General features: G+C 51.6%; 1 protein-coding gene across 1 annotated transcript; it reads left to right on the forward strand.

Annotated features, from left to right (window-relative positions):
* Positions 1 to 2,323: 2,323 nt before the first annotated feature.
* LOC128399982 (brain-derived neurotrophic factor-like) lies at positions 2,324 to 16,288 on the forward strand. The gene is made up of 3 exons (XM_053361887.1): positions 2,324 to 2,582; positions 13,271 to 13,648; positions 15,605 to 16,288. Exon 3 carries the CDS (start codon positions 15,626 to 15,628, stop codon positions 16,238 to 16,240), a length of 615 nt encoding a protein of 204 aa, XP_053217862.1. The 5' UTR covers positions 2,324 to 2,582; positions 13,271 to 13,648; positions 15,605 to 15,625; the 3' UTR covers positions 16,241 to 16,288.
* Positions 16,289 to 16,488: the final 200 nt, after the last annotated feature.

Here is a 16,488-nt window from a genome sequence, read left to right on the forward strand (position 1 = left end):
CTGGCGAGAAGGTAAACGCCGTTTCCGTGCACTGCTCTGGTTCGCCAGAAGCGGCTTAGTCATGCTGGCCACATGACCCAGAAGCTGTACGCCGGCTCCCTCGGCCAATAAAGCGAGATGAGCGCCGCAACCCCAGAGTTGGCCACAACTGGACCTAATGGTCAGGGGTCCCTTTACCCTTTTAAGTGCTGCAAAAAAAAAAAAAAAAAAGAACTGAATTTCAGATTGGAAAAATGAGGACTGGAGACAGCTAGACTAGGACATAAAATTTCAAGAACCACAGTCCTTTCTAACAGGACTGATCAGAGACATTTTGCTATACTTGGCAGGGCGGCAATCTCTCTGCCCAATTTCCCCCACCCCCCCACTGCACTGTCCCCTAGCAATATTGCATAATACCCCTGGGTGGCCAAGTTATGTTGACCCCCTGTGGCAGGAAACCACACCTCTCCCTGGGAGTACAAATGCAACAATAATAAATTCAGGCTGCAAACCTATACACGCTCATCCAGAAGTAAGTCTAATTGAACTCAGCAACACTTGTTTCTGCCTAGGATAGCACTGTAAATAACTATTTGCAGCCCTTTCATAGGCACCCAAAATCAGCTAGCTGCCTGAAGCGGCTGTCTCACCCCAACGGTAGGGCCGGCCATTCTGCCTCAGATACATTAAGCCTGAGGGTGCGGGAGCTTGTGGCCAAACTCCCATCAGCTCCAGCCAGCATGGCCGATGATCGGAGATGATGGCAGCTGCCGTCCAGCAAAACCTGGAAAGCCACAGGTTACACAGCCCTGGCATAAAGTGTGTCCCTAGCTATGTGCTGCGCACACTTGGGTACAGAGGCAAACACTGTCAACTGCGGAGGTCAAATGGCCCTGAAATGCACAAGGCACAGGCTGCGTCAGTTCTAATGCGAAGCCTGAATGCATACAAGGTACGCACAGAACATGTAAGCTTTACGCAGAACTGGCACCAATTGTGCCCTGTATATTTCAGGGGCACATGGGCACAAACTCTCTTTCCTAACTGAGTAAATATCGCGCCACACATCTGATGAAGTCAATTCTGGCCCACAAAAGCCCACATCGTAATAAACCAGTTCGTCTTCCTTATCCTTCCTTTCTTAGATTTGGTTGCGAGGAAGCAGCCGCTGCCTAGGTTGCACATTATATTCGAAGCCACGGAATCACAGATTCATAGAATTGTAGAGTTGGAAGGGACCCTGAGGGACATCTAGTCTAGCCCCCTACAATGCAGGAATCCTGCCCACAGCCGTCCCTGGGGGGGGGAGGCGCAAACGACCAGCATTACAGGCTTCTCTGTATTCATTTACATTTGTACCCCCAAAAGGAGCTCGAGGCGGCATACGTCGTTCTCCTCCTCCCCATATCGTCCTCACAGCAACCCTGTGAGGTAGGTCAGGATGAGAGCAAGCGGCCGGCCCAAACCCATGGCTGAGTGGGGATTCGGACCTCGGTCCTCAGGCTCCGAATCCGAAACCTTAACTGCTATCAACACCGTGCTGGCATTCCCAAATCGGGGTTTGGGTGTCACTGTGGGAAATGCCCTTTCTGGTCGTCGAAGCTGTTGCTGGCTCAGCTCGTCTTCTGGACCACATAATTGTAGCGTTGGAAAGGACCCAACTTAACCTGCAGCGGTCCCACGTGGGGATCGAACCTGCAACCTTGGCGTTTTCAGCACCATGGTGCTCTGACCGACGGCGCTCTCCCAGGCTGGGTTTTTCTCTCCTTCCTTCGCCCTCTTCTTGCAGATTTCAAGGGCTCTCTCTCTCGGAAAGCCGAGCCCCGACGTGGCGACGAAAGATGAAGGAGGACATTAGCTTAGATGCCTCGACGGGGTCCCCGAGAGGGGGGGTCTCTCCTCGGACTTCCTCCCCCCCGCTCAGCCCTGGCGCCGGGAGTTCGAGGAAACCCTCTGGGCGGGAGGCTAGTGCGCGGTGAAAGACGCCGTCTCGGAAGGCGGGCATGCGCGGGGCCAGGTCACGTCTGCGCCTCGACGGGCGCCTGGCGGGCCCTTTCGGAGAGCGAGCGCGGCGCGGCGGGAGAGGCGGGCGTCGGGGAGGGCAAGACCGGGCAAGCTGCAGGGAGGAGGGAAGCCTCCAGAAGCGGGAAGAAGAGCGCAGCGCAGCCTCGACGGTCTCCCCTCCGTCGAGATTCCAACACCCCGCTCCCTCCTTCTGCCGATCTTCACTTTCTTTCTTTCCTTCCTTCCTTCCTTCTCCGGCACCTCCAAACCAGTTCCTCCGGTCCTCCACCTGGGTCTTTCCCTGCTCTCCGCGCCGTCCCGTCCCCTTCTCCCCCCATTTGGGGAGCGGAGGAGCCTCCCTCTCCCTCTCTCCACCCCCCCCCTTTCCAATCTCCAAGTCGTCTCCAGCAGCCTTTGCGCTCGCTTGAACAGCAAAGCGGGGAATGGGATCCCGACGGTCAGCGGCTCCTCTTGGGCGTGTGGAAACCTGAAGGCGCCCGTCTGGCTGGGAGAGGAGGAGGAGGGGTGCCCCCCTCACCCCCGATGCCAAGGGGCAGGAGGATGATGGCCCGGGGCGCAGCGAGGGCGCCGTAAAGGTAAGGAGGCAAGTGGGCGAGAGAGAGCTAGCCTTGGTTACTCGTAAGGAAGCCAGCTTCCTAAGCTGGGGGAATCCAGCTTCAAGATCCCATTCCCTCCCAAAGAACCCAGGCGCCCGAGATTCCAGCCCCCCCCCCCAGCACAACACGCACGCACCTTTCTGCCTAGGACCCAGGCGTCCGGGATTCCAGCATGCTATCCCGGAGCCTCCAACGCTCAATGGACTGTTACTCCAGAGAACCCAGGCATCCAGGATTGCCCTAACTCTCCCCCCACAACTCACCGAACATTAGACCTCACTCCCCTCAGAAAGAACCCAGGAGTCCGGGCACCTCTGAAGCTCTTCAGGGGTTTTTGGCCCCCACTTTGCTGTCCGTCCATCCCACCCAGGTAAAGGGGGAGGGGAGGACAAGTTCATGGTCAAGGGAAATATGCCACCTTATAGACACACACACACAAACACACACACACACTTGCCTACGAGTTGGGCTAGATGGAAACCAGCTGGAGAGAAGAGGAACGGAAAGGCGGAAATATCCCTTGCATGTTTGCCCCTTCACCCGCCTGGTTTGGATTACCTGCTGGTGATGGAAAGCAGGACGCCTGGGTTCCCTGGAAAAGAGGGTGATGCAACGCACAGGGAAGCCAGGGTCACCCCCTTACACAAACACACACACACACAAACTCGCCCCTTTCCTCCCAGAGTCGCAGAACCCAGGAAAGGTGGATTAGACTCTTGACCTTTGAAAAGCAGAAATGCCCCTAGGAAGGAACCACCCAGATTGCTAGCCTTGGGAGAGGGGTTAAAGGCCAGCGTGTTCGGATCTCAGCAATCTCCGTCCAGGGCTTACCTGGGATGAGGCGGGCTCCTGGTGCAATCAAATACTCTTTGACTGCTGCTCCCACGCAAGGTGGGCAAGAGAAATGATGAAGGACATACCAGTCAGCTCCTTGATCTCCAGGTATCATTGCACTATTTGGTTATTTTCTAACAATTCTCCCATCGTGGATCCCAAGACATACATGTAGGTCCCGGGCTGTCTCCCATCCAGGCACAGACCAGACCCAGACCTGCTTAGCTTCAGGAAGGTAGTGGTTTCTTATTCCATATAACTAAGATTTACTCTTGGACCGTAGAGGCAAGAATTACAGGTGCCGGCTTGGTTATTTTGCATTACGCTTCCATCCATCGCTGGCCAACATGGCATTTTCAGGCAGTCTCCCATCCAGGTACTGACCTGGCCTGGCCCTGCTTAGCTTCAGCAAGGTGGCTGCGTCTTGTGCCCTTGAGCCTAAAGTTTCCTCTACCCTCCGTCCTGTTTCCCAGAGTTACACAACCAAGACCTAAGCTTTTGTGAAAGGGACAGGAGTTAGAGCAGATGCCGTACAAGAGTTTGCACATCTCTCCCATGCAGAGATGCACAGGAGGACTTGTAGCTTTGTAGACTCATTTTCTTGTATATCGTAATAGCTGGTAGAATCAGCGAGTTGTCTGAGAAAATAGATGCTCATAGGGAATAAACACATGAAATGCTCTCCCTAGGGAAGTTCACCTGGCACCTTCATTACACACCTTTAGGCACCAGGCAAAAATGTTCCTTTTTAACCAGGCCTTTGGTTGATCCCATGCCTTTTTAAAATCTGTTTTTTTGGGGGGGGGGCTATTGGTTTGTTGTTTTTATTTTTATTATGTATCTTGTGGTTTTATATCTTGATTTATTTTGTGAACCTCCCTGAGACCCCCGGGTATAGGGCAGTATATAAATTCAATAAATAACAATAGTAATAATAATAATAATAGTCTGAAAATTGCCTTCTTGTCCTAAAAGGGGTCCCCAAGAGTAGTTCCCACCAGGGTGGGAACTGAGTATTATGACTTGTTATGATTCTTTTCTGAATAAGGCCTAGTCTTCAGTATGTCAGGCCCCAGCACCACATTTAGCCCAAACATACATTCTTCTTGTTATTGTTCTTGTTATACCATATCTTTGTTAGGGGGCAATGCTGCTGTTGCAATCTAGTTTAGGTCAAGCTGGGATGGAAGACTGGATCCTGATACATCAGCAGAGAACCAGGCTGTGTACGCAGTCCTGTTTACCCGGCATCCGGTGCACTAGCGTTGTACATAGAGCTGTCAATACTTCTGGAATTTCCTGGACATAGCCGGAATATGGCAGTCAGAAATAGTGTCCGGGTGGAAGTTGCTGAAATGTCTGGGAAAATGTGGCAGTCCTAATAGTACACATGGTGTTAGCCACACTCTGTATCTATCCAGTTTCTGTCCTGCTGTTTCTTACGAAATACTGCCTTTTGATGTGTTTTCCCACCAAAGCAGCTTTGATAGAAATGGAGGGGGAAGCAAGCAATCAAGTTGTGCTTTCAGCTGTTAAAAGTCTAGGTAAAGGTAAAGGGACCCCTGACTGTTAGGTCCAGTCGTGGCCGACTCGGGGGTTGCAGCGCTCATCTCACTTTACTGGCTGAGGGAGCCGGCGTACAACTTCTGGGTCATGTGGCCAGCATGACTAAGCTGCTTCTGGCGAACCAGAGCAGTGCACAGAAACGCCGTTTACCTTCCCGTCGGAGCGCTACCTATTTATCTACTTGCACTTTGACGTGCTTTCAAACTGCTAGGCTGGCAGGAGCTGGAGCTGAGCAACAGGAGCTCACCCCGTCACAGGTATTCAAACCACCAACCTTCTGATCGGCAAGTCCTAGGCTCTGTGGTTTAGACCACAGCGCCACCTGTGTCCCCGTAAAAGTCTACACAGTCCCAATGGCTTGTGGGTTAATTTGCTCTGAGTGGTCATAGTAGCAGGGATGCCAACTTGAATAAAATATTGGGAGCCCCACATAATCGATCACAAGACGTGGGGTGCACACAGCATTTGAATGGCAATGCCCATCAACTTGGGGGGGCAGCTTGCCCCTTAAATATTTTAGGGGGGCTGAAGGGAGCTCAGCTCCTAAGAGTTGGCACCTGTGAATTACCCAGCCTAGTGGCTTAGGTTCCTGGGTGCCCAACCTCATAGCTTAAAGACAGCTCTATTTTTCTAGAAAAAGAGGTGACCGAACTCATCATGAATGCCTCCCTTGTGGTGCCAGCACTGAGTTCCAGTGAGTTCCAGCTGGGGGAAAAAGCCCTCCTTAAATCCCAGTGTTAAAGAGCCAGTGTGGTGTAGTGGTTAAGAGCAGTGGACTCGTAATCTGGTGAACCAGGTTCGCGTCTCCACTCCTCCACATGCAGCTGCTGGGTGACCTTGGGCCAGTCACACTTCTTTGAAGTCTCTCAGCCCCACTCACCTCACAGAGTGTTTGTTGTGGGGGAGGAAGGGAAGGAGAATGTTAGCTGCTTTGAGACTCCTTAAAGGGAGTGAAAGGCGGGATATCAAATCCAAATCCCAGACAGTCAACCTGTAGCCTCCATTCTTCTCTCTGAATTCCTTCCTTCCTGTTCCTTCCTTTGGGAACATTTGGAAGAGGCAGTATTTTATGTGATAAAACAAGACAATAAAGAGCAACAACCACACACACCAAACCCTTGTTGTATGGCTTGGGGAAAAGAAGCTCTCCACCCCAGCTGTCTGACAAGGGATTAGTAGGTTTCTGCCATATATCTATGTTTGTGTATGTTGCAGATCAAAGTTAAGAAAGGAATTACTTTCACTGGCTTTCCAGAAGAGTAGCTGAGCTGATTTTATTGTGGATTAGTTAATCCAGAACACTTTTGTCTGTGCTCATCATCAGCTGTGGCTCCACCCGTCGTCAGCCTGGGCTTCACCTAATAGTAGCCTACCTGCCACACACACACAACACACACACAACACACACACACACAGAGAGGAAAGCAACCCTCCGGAGGGAAAATGGTTCTCCACAGTCACTGACTTAGTAGGTAGAAGCTATCTGAATTCTTTTCGAGGGTCAAAAAGATGTCAGGATGCCTGGGTTCTCTGGAACAAATCGGATCTCCTCTTAGCCCAAGTCTCTGGGAGTTTCTTTAGTCACGCGATCCAAAGGCTGAGAGGCCTTCCTCTCTGCGGCCTTTTGTCCCAAGAGCACCCTCAGGTTCTGAATCACGCCGGTTCCCTCCGGCTTCAAGACTTGGTTTCCTGGGGCAGCAATCACACCAAAGCATCTGCTTTCACTTCAGGGTGAATTCAGAGCTGCTTGATTGACAGGGCGAGGCATCCAAGTGTTGCTAACGCCTTCAGTAGGAGAGAGGAATGGGGGCAGGTGCTGCGATGTTTTCGCACTCCCGGGCGCTTTATGGCTCAGAGCTGCCAACTAGGCAAGGCTGTAAAATCTCCTGGAGGGGAGATGGGGCGGAAAGGTGGCTTCAGTGCGGAGGTTTGTGGGGATGGGGAGAATTCTGGACCTCCTGGGTTAAAAGGGTTAATTTAAACAACGTTGAAATCCGGGCAGTCTGCATTTCACCAGGTCTTAGGGTGCCTGCGCCAAGGATCCACACAGGCCTCAAAATCCTGGCGTTCACTTTGGCAAATGCAAGTTTCCAGTCCTCATGCATGGGCGGCAGAGTCAGGGCTTGGGTTGTGGGCAGTAGGCATACAGGAGGGCTTCAGCACTTTGCATGCTGCTTGTCTCCCCCTGGAGTACTACCGTATTTTTTGCTCTATAAGACTCACTTTTTCCCTCCTAAAAAGTAAGGGGAAATGTGTGTGCCTCTTATGGCGCAAATGCAGGCTGCGCAGCTATCCCAGAAGCCAGAACAGCAAGAGGGATTGCTGCTTTCACTGCACAGCGATCCCTCTTGCTGTTCTGGCTTCTGAGATTCAGGATATTTTTTTTCTTGTTTTCCTCCTCCAAAAACTAGGTGCATCTTATGGTCTGGTGCGTCTTATAGAGCGAAAAATACGGTACTTGCAGGTCCCATATAACCCACTTCTCGTTGTTCACCCCCTTTCCTCCTTCTCCGCAAGCCTACATGCATGTGTGACAGAGGTGGGAGCGAAGCTTCGATCTTAGAAATAGGAAGGGGAAAGGCATTGTGCAAAAAAACAAACAAACCAAAAACCCAGCAATTGCCGTGGAAATCCAAGCTGCGGGAACTGGATTGTCTTGTACAGAGCTTGGGGCTGCCTTGCTGCAGAAGCTGATCTGATGCTGCCTTTGGGTGTTGGCAGAAGAAGGGCGAGACGCCCCACGAGAGAGAGGAAATAATGAATGGGACACTGGGAGCCCCCTCTGCGGGCCAGAACTCTGGGCATCCTCCACAAAGCCGCAGCTTCCTGCTTGCTGCTCGGTGCTCGCGCTGCGAGGTGGCAGGTCGCAGCCTGCCCGGTGCTAAGCTACGCATACCTCCTCGGAGCAGGGGCTGGTTCCCCTGCGCTGACTGCCTGCAGCTTCGCACAGCAGCAGCACCCACAACCTGCCCCCCCCCTTTCTTGCAGGAGAGGGAGAGGTCACGGGCACTGGGCACTGTGGGGGGGAGAACAGATAGACACTCATGCCAATAGCCCAAGGGTCGGGCTTAACTCTCTTCAGAGTTGTTTGCTTAGCCACTAGGCACCACTCCCCTGCCAGGGAAGCCAGGAGCCCAAGCCTCGCCCTGCTCTAAGCCAGAGAACACTGGCTTCTAGAGTCCTTTCCCCAGGCTGCCCAGCCACAAAACAACACCGTCCCCCCCCCACCCCAAGGGGGCTCGATCCCCGATTCCTCTGCCCTAACCTGTTTGGATTCCACTTTGTTCCTGGAGACCCTTGAGCTTGTAGCCCCTTCTTTTCTTCCTTCCCCTTGGTAGGGAAAGCAGGAGTTCTATAATCATAGAATTATAGGGTTGGAAGGGACCCGAGGGTCATCTAGCCCAACCCGCCCCCTGCAATGCAGGAATCTCAGATAAAGCACCCATGACAGATGGCTCTCCAACCTCTGCTTAGAAACCTCCAAGGGAGGAGAGTCCAGCTGCTCTCATGGAAGCCCGTTGCACTGTCAGAACAGCTCTTAGCACTAGAAAGTTCTTCCTGATCTTGAGTTGGGATCTCCGTGACTCGAAGCCACTCTGGAGCAGCAGAAAACAAGCTTACTGCATCTTCCACGTGGCAGCTTTTAAGGTATTCAAAGATGGCGATCATGTCTCCTTCTCTCAGTCTCCTGTTTTCCAGGCTGAACATACCCAACTCCCTCAAGCTTAAGGCTTGGTTTCCACACCGTTGATCATTTTGGTTGCCCTCCTCTATACCCGTTCCATAGCCCTGGGTATGGTGCCCATTGTGACTAGCAGGGCAAAAGATGGAGGACCAGAGGGGCACCAGAGTCGAGCCAACCCATCACAGATTTGCCCCCATCCTCTCCGTCCTTGCTGAGTTTATAGATCATAGAATTGTAGAGTTGGAAGGGACCCTAGTTCAGGGGTCAGCAAAGCTTTTCAGCAGGGGGCCGGTCCACTGTCCCTCACACCTTGTGGGGGGCCGGACTATATTTTGAAGGGGAAAAATGAATGAATTCCTATGCCCCACAAATAACCCAGAGATGCATTTTTAATAAAAGGATACATTCTACTCATGTAAAAACACGCTGATTCCCAGAACGTCCACAGACCAGATTTAGAAGGCAATTGGGCCAGATCCGGGCCCCGGGCCTTAGTTTGCCTACCCATGATCTAGTTCAACCCTCTGCAATGCGGGAATATGGCAGATCTCCCCTACAGGGATCGAACCTGCAACCTTGGCATTATCAACACTGTGCTCTAACCAACTGAGCTATCCAGGCTGAGCTCTATAATGGCAACACTAAGGCTGAGGAGGAAGAAGGTGGCAGCTGGTGTTGCCCCATGGACAGGATGTAAGGAGGCCAGTCAGTTGGGCGCTGGCTGAGGTTGTGGGTCATCATTGTCCCATCTGCCCTAATGGACAAATCTCCACAGTGCGGGGCCCTAACTGTGTCCTAATTCCTTTCTGGCTCCCCTTAATCTGTCCATGCCTTTCTCTGCATGTTCAGGAGATGCCAGTGCAGTATGTCTTGTTTGTGTCTTATACAGCCTGATCCCTGTAACCCCCTCCCATGCAATCTCTCCCAGTCCTTCACAGGCAAAGAGAGGCTTATTCCCCAATCGCCTCCTAGTCCCTATCCCTCCCTGCCCACTGCTCCACCCCATTCTCCTGTGCCCCCCCCCAGGATGAATGGCAGGGGTGAGGAAGGTAAAGGGATATAGATTCAGCTCAGCCAAGATTGGCTGCTGAAGGATGGCAGGGGGTGGGGGTGGGGGGAAGAAAGGGAGAGCGGGTGGGGGGGGAGTTAGAGCTCCATCAGTGTCAGTTTCAAAGGCGAGAGGGATTAGCTACCCTCCCAACCCCATCCCCCACGTGGCTGTCCTCCCCAGATGTTGCTACATCTGGATCCCATTCCCCTGGCTCCCGGCAGCAGCTGCAGGATTCGCAGGCGTCACCTGATGTTTCCCAGCTGCCCCTGGGGTGGGATGGGGCGGCGGCGAGCGTTTGAGTTAAAAAGGTGTTTCGTAAGCCTCTATCTCCACCCGGGAAGTGGCTTAAGACGGAATCAGGCCATTGGTCTGGCTGGCTGCAGTTCTCCAGGGGTTCCAGACAGCAGTTCCCTCGGTCTAAACCACTGAGCCTCTTGGACTTGTTGATCAGAAGGTCAGCGGTTTGAATCCTTACAGACGGGGTGAGCTCCCATTGCTCAGTCCCAGCTCCTGCCAACCCAGCAGTTCAAAAGCACGCCAGTGCAAGTAGATAAATAGGTACCACTGCGGCAGGAAGGTAAATGGCGTTTCCGTGCACTCTGGCTTCCGTCACAGTATTCCTTTGCACCAGAAGCGCTTTAGTCATGCTGGCCACATGACCTGGAAAACTGTCTGTGGACAAATGCCGGCTCCCTGGGCCTGAAAGCGAGATGAGCGCTGCAACCCCATAGTTGCCTTTGACTGGACTAAACCGTCCAGGGGTCCTTTACATTTCCCTTTACTTTTCTCTCTCGCAACCTTACACCGAAGACGCCTGGGATCGAACCTGCAACCTTCTGCATGCAAAGCAGAGGCTCTACCACTGAGCCAGTCTTTGGGTGGAAGTGGGTTGCTTGTGGCATGAGCTTAGACTTCAGGGCCAGCTCAGCATTACAGCATTTCAGTTCCAGGAGCAATACCTATTTATCTACTTGCACTTGACATGCTTTCGAACTGTTAGGTTGGTAGGAGCAGGGACAGAGCAACGGGAGCTCACCCCGTCATGGGGATTTGAACCACCGACCTTCTGATTGGCAAACCCAAGAGGCTCAGTGGTTTACCTTCTATGGCAAATTGTGGTGCTCCTTTCCATTGTCTGGTAGGGGGATTACGATCAACAAATGTAACCCAGATAGTTTTGCAAAGGTCTGACGATTATCAGCTTGCGGTAACACAGAGGCAGGATATATCACTCGTGGCACCAGCGTTGTGAGTTGCTCTCCCTGCCGAAGTACAAGAGACCCCCATCAATATTGGCAACCTGCCAGCTCTTGACACAGACCTGTTTAGACAAGCGTTTCCCTGATCTCCTAACCCGAACCTCCTGTTTTAACTGCTTTAATGGACTGGTTTCCTCACACATTTTAATTGCGGATGTTTATTTTAATGTTTTGGCAGGATCGTTTTATTGTGTCTTTCAATTACGCACGTTTATGTTCTTTTCGTAATTGCTTTTATACTTGTAAACTGCTGAGTAGCCACTTTGGCAATTATAAGTGGTATATAAATTAATTAAATCGTCATAAATGAGGGGTAGGTTCTGCATGATCTCTTGGGTGTCTTCCAGCGCCCTTGGAACATAAAAATAAAATAAAATTGTTCTTGATGTTATCATGTGAATTAGAGCAGAGGTAGCCAACTGTGCTGCATTCCAGATGTTTTGGCTTCAGGCAGCATGGCCAATTATACAGGATGATTGGCAGCTGTAGTCCAGAACATCTGCATGGCACCATGTTGGCTGCTGATGGATTAGGAACAAGAGCTGGGAAGGGCACTTGCATTCTTATGTTCTTTGCAAACTGGGTGGGATCCAGAGCAGGTGTTATGTAGAACCACGTCTCCATCCTGAATTCTTGGGGAGGAGAAAGATCGAGTGAGCTTTAGCCATGGGACAGAGATCCAGAACCTTCTGGATTTGGTAAAAAGGCAAGAGACATCGCAAGGTTCTCTGAAAACACAGAGCACCTGTTGCAGTGTATCCTTACCTCCTAATAGTTCTCCTGTTCTGTATTCCTGTCAGCCAGCCATACCCTCCCTGAGGTAACTGGGATAACCAGCCTCAGACATGCTTAATTCTATTTGATGCATGAAGGGGTTAAGACCATAGAACAGAGCTTTCCAGACTTTTCATGTTGGTGACACACTTTTTAGATATGCATCATTTCGTGACACAGTTTTACTAGCAAACCAGAGGTTAAGCTAACCATTTTCCAGCCCCGGGAGGAGCACAGGGAGCGTTTGCATGACACACCTACGCACTGCAGCCGGCGCACTAATGTGTCGTGACGCACAGTTTGGAAAGCTCTGCCATAGAGTAAGCTGTCCTGCCAGGCTTAGCTCGCCTTGGGAGGGACTAGATAATCAACGTGTGAGGTCTGAGCTGCTTGCTCCACTTCAGACCGCATGGCTCTCACAAGCCAATAATTTAGGAGCTTTCATCACTTTGACACTAAACTAACAGTTCCCAGGATTCTTTGGGGGGAAGTAAACCACAGAGCCTAGGGCTTGCCGATCAGAAGGCTGGCTGTTCAAATCCCTGTGACGGGGTGAGCTCCCGTTTTTAGGTCCCTGCTCCTGCCAACCTAGCAGTTCGAAAGCACGTCAAAGTGCAAGTAGATAAATAGGTACCACTCCGGCGGAAGGTAAACGGCGTTTCCGTGCGCTGCTCTGGTTCACCAGAAGAGGCTTAGTCCTGCTGGCCACATGACCCAGAAGCTGTACGCCGGCTCCCTTGGCCAATAAAGCGAGATGAGCGCCGCAACCCCAGAGTCGGCCATGACTGGACCTAATGGTCAGGGGTCCCTTTACCTTAAAGCGTGTTAAATGTATGGTATGCCTCCCTCTTATTGTTTGGCAATCAGTTGTAGCCGAATTAGATTGTCTTCCATGAATATGGTCTTAACAGTGTGTCCGTAAGTGACTGTGGAGGCCAAGTCTAGATCCACACGTCCTTCCACAGTGGGGACATAGATTTCTGGGCAGGAGTTGATCATGGTGAGGATTTGCCAAACATGCCTTCCTATTATCATCCTGAGTTCGTGTTTATGGTGTGTACACAGCCACTGAAACAATGGTCGGTTGGAATATGTCACAGAGGTGACAGGTACTAAACCCCCTGAGGATTTTTGCAAGGAAACCTGGGACTCCTCAATCTTGTCCAGGGGTCACCAAGGTTAACCTCGCCTGGACCGGTTCACTCAAGCAGAGATCCCTTCATGGGCCAGATTGCACATGTGTGTGAGCACGCCCACTCGCGATTTCCAGCTTTTGCGTCTCCATAGACACGATTTCCGGCGCCGCAGAAGAAGTCCCTGCACCGTGTTGTGCCGGTTTAGCGCAGCGCGCGGGAACTCACCGAGCAGGCGGCTCGGTTTGGGGGTGGCTTGTGGGCCGGTTAAACATCCTCCGTGGGCTGTTTGTGGCCCATGGGCCTTAGGATGCCGACCCTCATGTTGTCCATTGAAGAGTTTGTTTTTTTGTCTCCTCTGCCAGATGCTGTGAGTGGCACCAAGCCATCAAGTGAATGACACCCCCGAGCATCTTCCTGTCCTCTGAGACGGAGACGAAACACTTTCTTCCGTGAGAAAGGTGCCTTCTCCTTGCTCATCCCGTAGAGAAGCAAAGATGCAGCCTGAGATCTGCAGACGTCCCAAGGAGCCTAGGCTTCTGGGTACGTGAGCTGCGAGGAAGCACCATCGCCCATTAAGGGACAGGGCGGCAGAAAGCAGCTCCCGCTACAGAAATAAAGGACCCCTTCCTTCCCAGGCTGGCTTGCGTCAGGGAGCATCACAGCAGGACGCCAGCCTGGAAGGTCATGATTAAAACCTGGAATCTGCTTGGCTGTGATTGAAGAAAGCATTGAAACCACAGGTAACTCCCATCCCCCCCATCTACTCCCATCACCATCAATTGAATTTACTTTTCCATGTATGAGACGAGGTTTTTTTTTCTTTAAAAGTTACATCCAAAAATTGGGGTCACCTTATACATGGATAAGGGACGCAGGTGGCGCTGTGGGTTAAACCACAGAGCCTAGGACTTGCTGATCAGAAGGTTGGCAGTTCGAATTCCCGCGACGGGGTGAGCTCCCGTTGCTCGGTCCCTGCTCCTGCCAACCTAGCAGTTTGAAAGCAAGTCAAAGTGCAAGTAGATAAATAGGTACCGCTCCAGCGGGAAGGTAAACAGTGTTTCCGTGCGCTGCTCTGGTTCGCCAGAAGCGGCTTAGTCATGCTGTCCACATGACCCGGAAGCTGTACGCCGGCTCCCTCGGCCAATAAAGCGAGATGAGCGCCGCAACCCCAGAGTCGGCCACGACTGGACCTAACGGTCAGGTGTCCCTTTACCTTTTATACATGGATAGTGCATAGGGTGGGACATGGGATTGGTTCCTGCCGCAAGCCGGAAATCGTCAGTGGCTATTGGGTGTGTTGCTGCAAGGGTGGGGTTGATTGGCTGCCGCTGTGGCAATAGGGCGGGCAATTTGTGGCTTTCAGCGTCAGGCAGACAGGTGAGCAATTTTCGGCAATCTCTGAAAAAAGGCTTAACAACTTTATGCCACCCCCCCCCCAAAAAAAGCTCAAAAATTGGGCAATCTCCCCCCCCCAAATAGCTCAACAACTCCTGGCAATATCCCCTCATTTTCTTAATTTTGAGTCCCCAAAAATCTTATACATGGAGGCGTGTTATACACGTAAAAGTACGGTATATGTCACGTGCTGCCCAAATAGGCTTCTGGCACTGCAGTTTCTAACCATGTCTGCCCAGAAGGAAGTCCTGTTGTAGTGCAGGAATAACATTGCAAGTACATTTGCAAAGCTAAGCAGGGTCTGCTATGGTTTCAAATTGGATGGGGGACCACATGTTGAAATTCCTGGATCGCCGTGCCCCTTGAAGTTCTCGTCCAGCTCTATGATTTCTGTTATTCTATTGAATTCAGTAGGTCAACAACTTTGCAAAAAGAAGCTCAGCAACTGTTTGAAATATGGCAGCCGTACCATAAACCCCATCAAATAGCTCTGTGCCCTGTCCAACTGTTGCGCCAAAATACTTCTGACCCTGTTTTGAGCTAACCTAAAGGCAAATTCTGCCAGGATGTTTAATTTGCCATTTTTGCAGCCTGTTTGTACTGTTTCACTCTGCTGGTGTCATTTTTACCTGTTGCTGCGGCAATATTTTTAAAGAGGTTTATTATTATTTTTTTGTGTAACACAATCAATATACCTCTCGTTTGTACAGTGGATGCTCGGGTTGCGAACGTGATCCGTGCGGGAGGCACGTTTGCAACCCACAGTGCCGTGTCACGCGGGTTGCGATTTAGCAGTTCTGCGCATGCGCAAAGTGCGATTTACTGCTTCTGCGCATGCGTGAGCGCCGAAACCCAGAAGTAACCCGTTTCGGTACTTCCAGGTTTCGACGCATCCGTAACCCAAAAAAAACACAACCTGAAGCGTCAGTAACCTGAGGTACGACTGTATTAAGATCTCTCTTGCCATAGGTAATAAACTGATCTTTTTTTAAAAAAGAAAGAAAAGATACTTATTCAAAGATATACAAAAATATATACCCATTATAAAGTATCTCTTTTATAATATACTACTGAGATAAAACAGCTACTTAGTCTATAAGAGAACAAAGTCAGAAGGAAGAAAAGAGAAGGAAAGGAGAAACCTAAAGAAAGAGTACATGAGAAAAATAATAATAATAAAATTATCCATTAAAAATAGTGAAAATAATGAAAGGGATCCATAGATCTGTCTCGTTTTCCAAGCCCTTTGTCGGCAGGTGTGCAGCATTTCTGGAGACTCATTTCTCTCCCTGTCTTCCCAGGTCCCCGTCGCGCAGAGAGTGATGCTTGTTCTGTTCCATGCCATGGTCACGCCACTGCTCTGCGTCATCCGTGCTGCCCCCCTTCCCAGCGCCAGTACCCAGTCCAACGCCACCGATGTCCTCTGGGCCGAGACCCCCCTGAGGGACTGGGACCTCTTTTCTCCGCGAGTCACTCTTTCCAACAGCGAACCGGCAGAGCCGCCCTTGCTTTTCCTCATGGAGGACTCGAATGCCCAGCCGGCGCAGGCCGCAAACCGGACTCTCAGGTCCAAGCGGTCGTTGGACGGATCCCTCCGCCGGGGAGAAATGTCGGTGTGCGACAGCGTCAACGTCTGGGTGACCAACAAGCGGACAGCCGTTGACATCCGCGCCAAAACCGTGACGGTGCTTTCCGAGGTCCAGACACTGACCGGCCCCCTGAAGCAATATTTCTTCGAGACCAAGTGTAACCCGGCTGGGGGCACGGCGAGCGGCTGCCGGGGTGTGGACCGCCGCCATTGGATCTCCGAGTGCAAGGCCAAGCAGTCGTACGTGAGGGCCCTCACTATGGATTCCGACAAGATTGTGACCTGGCGCTGGATCCGAATCGACACCGCGTGCGTCTGCACCCTGCTCACTCGTACCGGTCGGACGTAGGGAGTACCGGGAGGCAGGCGACTGGTAATCTACCTTTGTCACTTTGGGACCGCTAGGCCCAAGATGGCCGCCCTTTGGCCAAGAGGCATGTGCGTGGTTCCCATTGGACAAGAAGAAAGGTGTGTGGTCCTGGCTGATTGGCAGGCCTCAGGCTGCCTTGTCTGGCTCTGCTTGTGCCCCCTTGAAGTCCCTGTCAACAAGGTTCATCGTCGCAAACGTGGCCATTTGCTGGACGGCAGAGACGTTGT

Source organism: Podarcis raffonei, chromosome 13, assembly GCF_027172205.1.
Source record: "Podarcis raffonei isolate rPodRaf1 chromosome 13, rPodRaf1.pri, whole genome shotgun sequence".
Classification (NCBI taxonomy): Eukaryota; Metazoa; Chordata; class Lepidosauria; order Squamata; family Lacertidae; genus Podarcis; species Podarcis raffonei.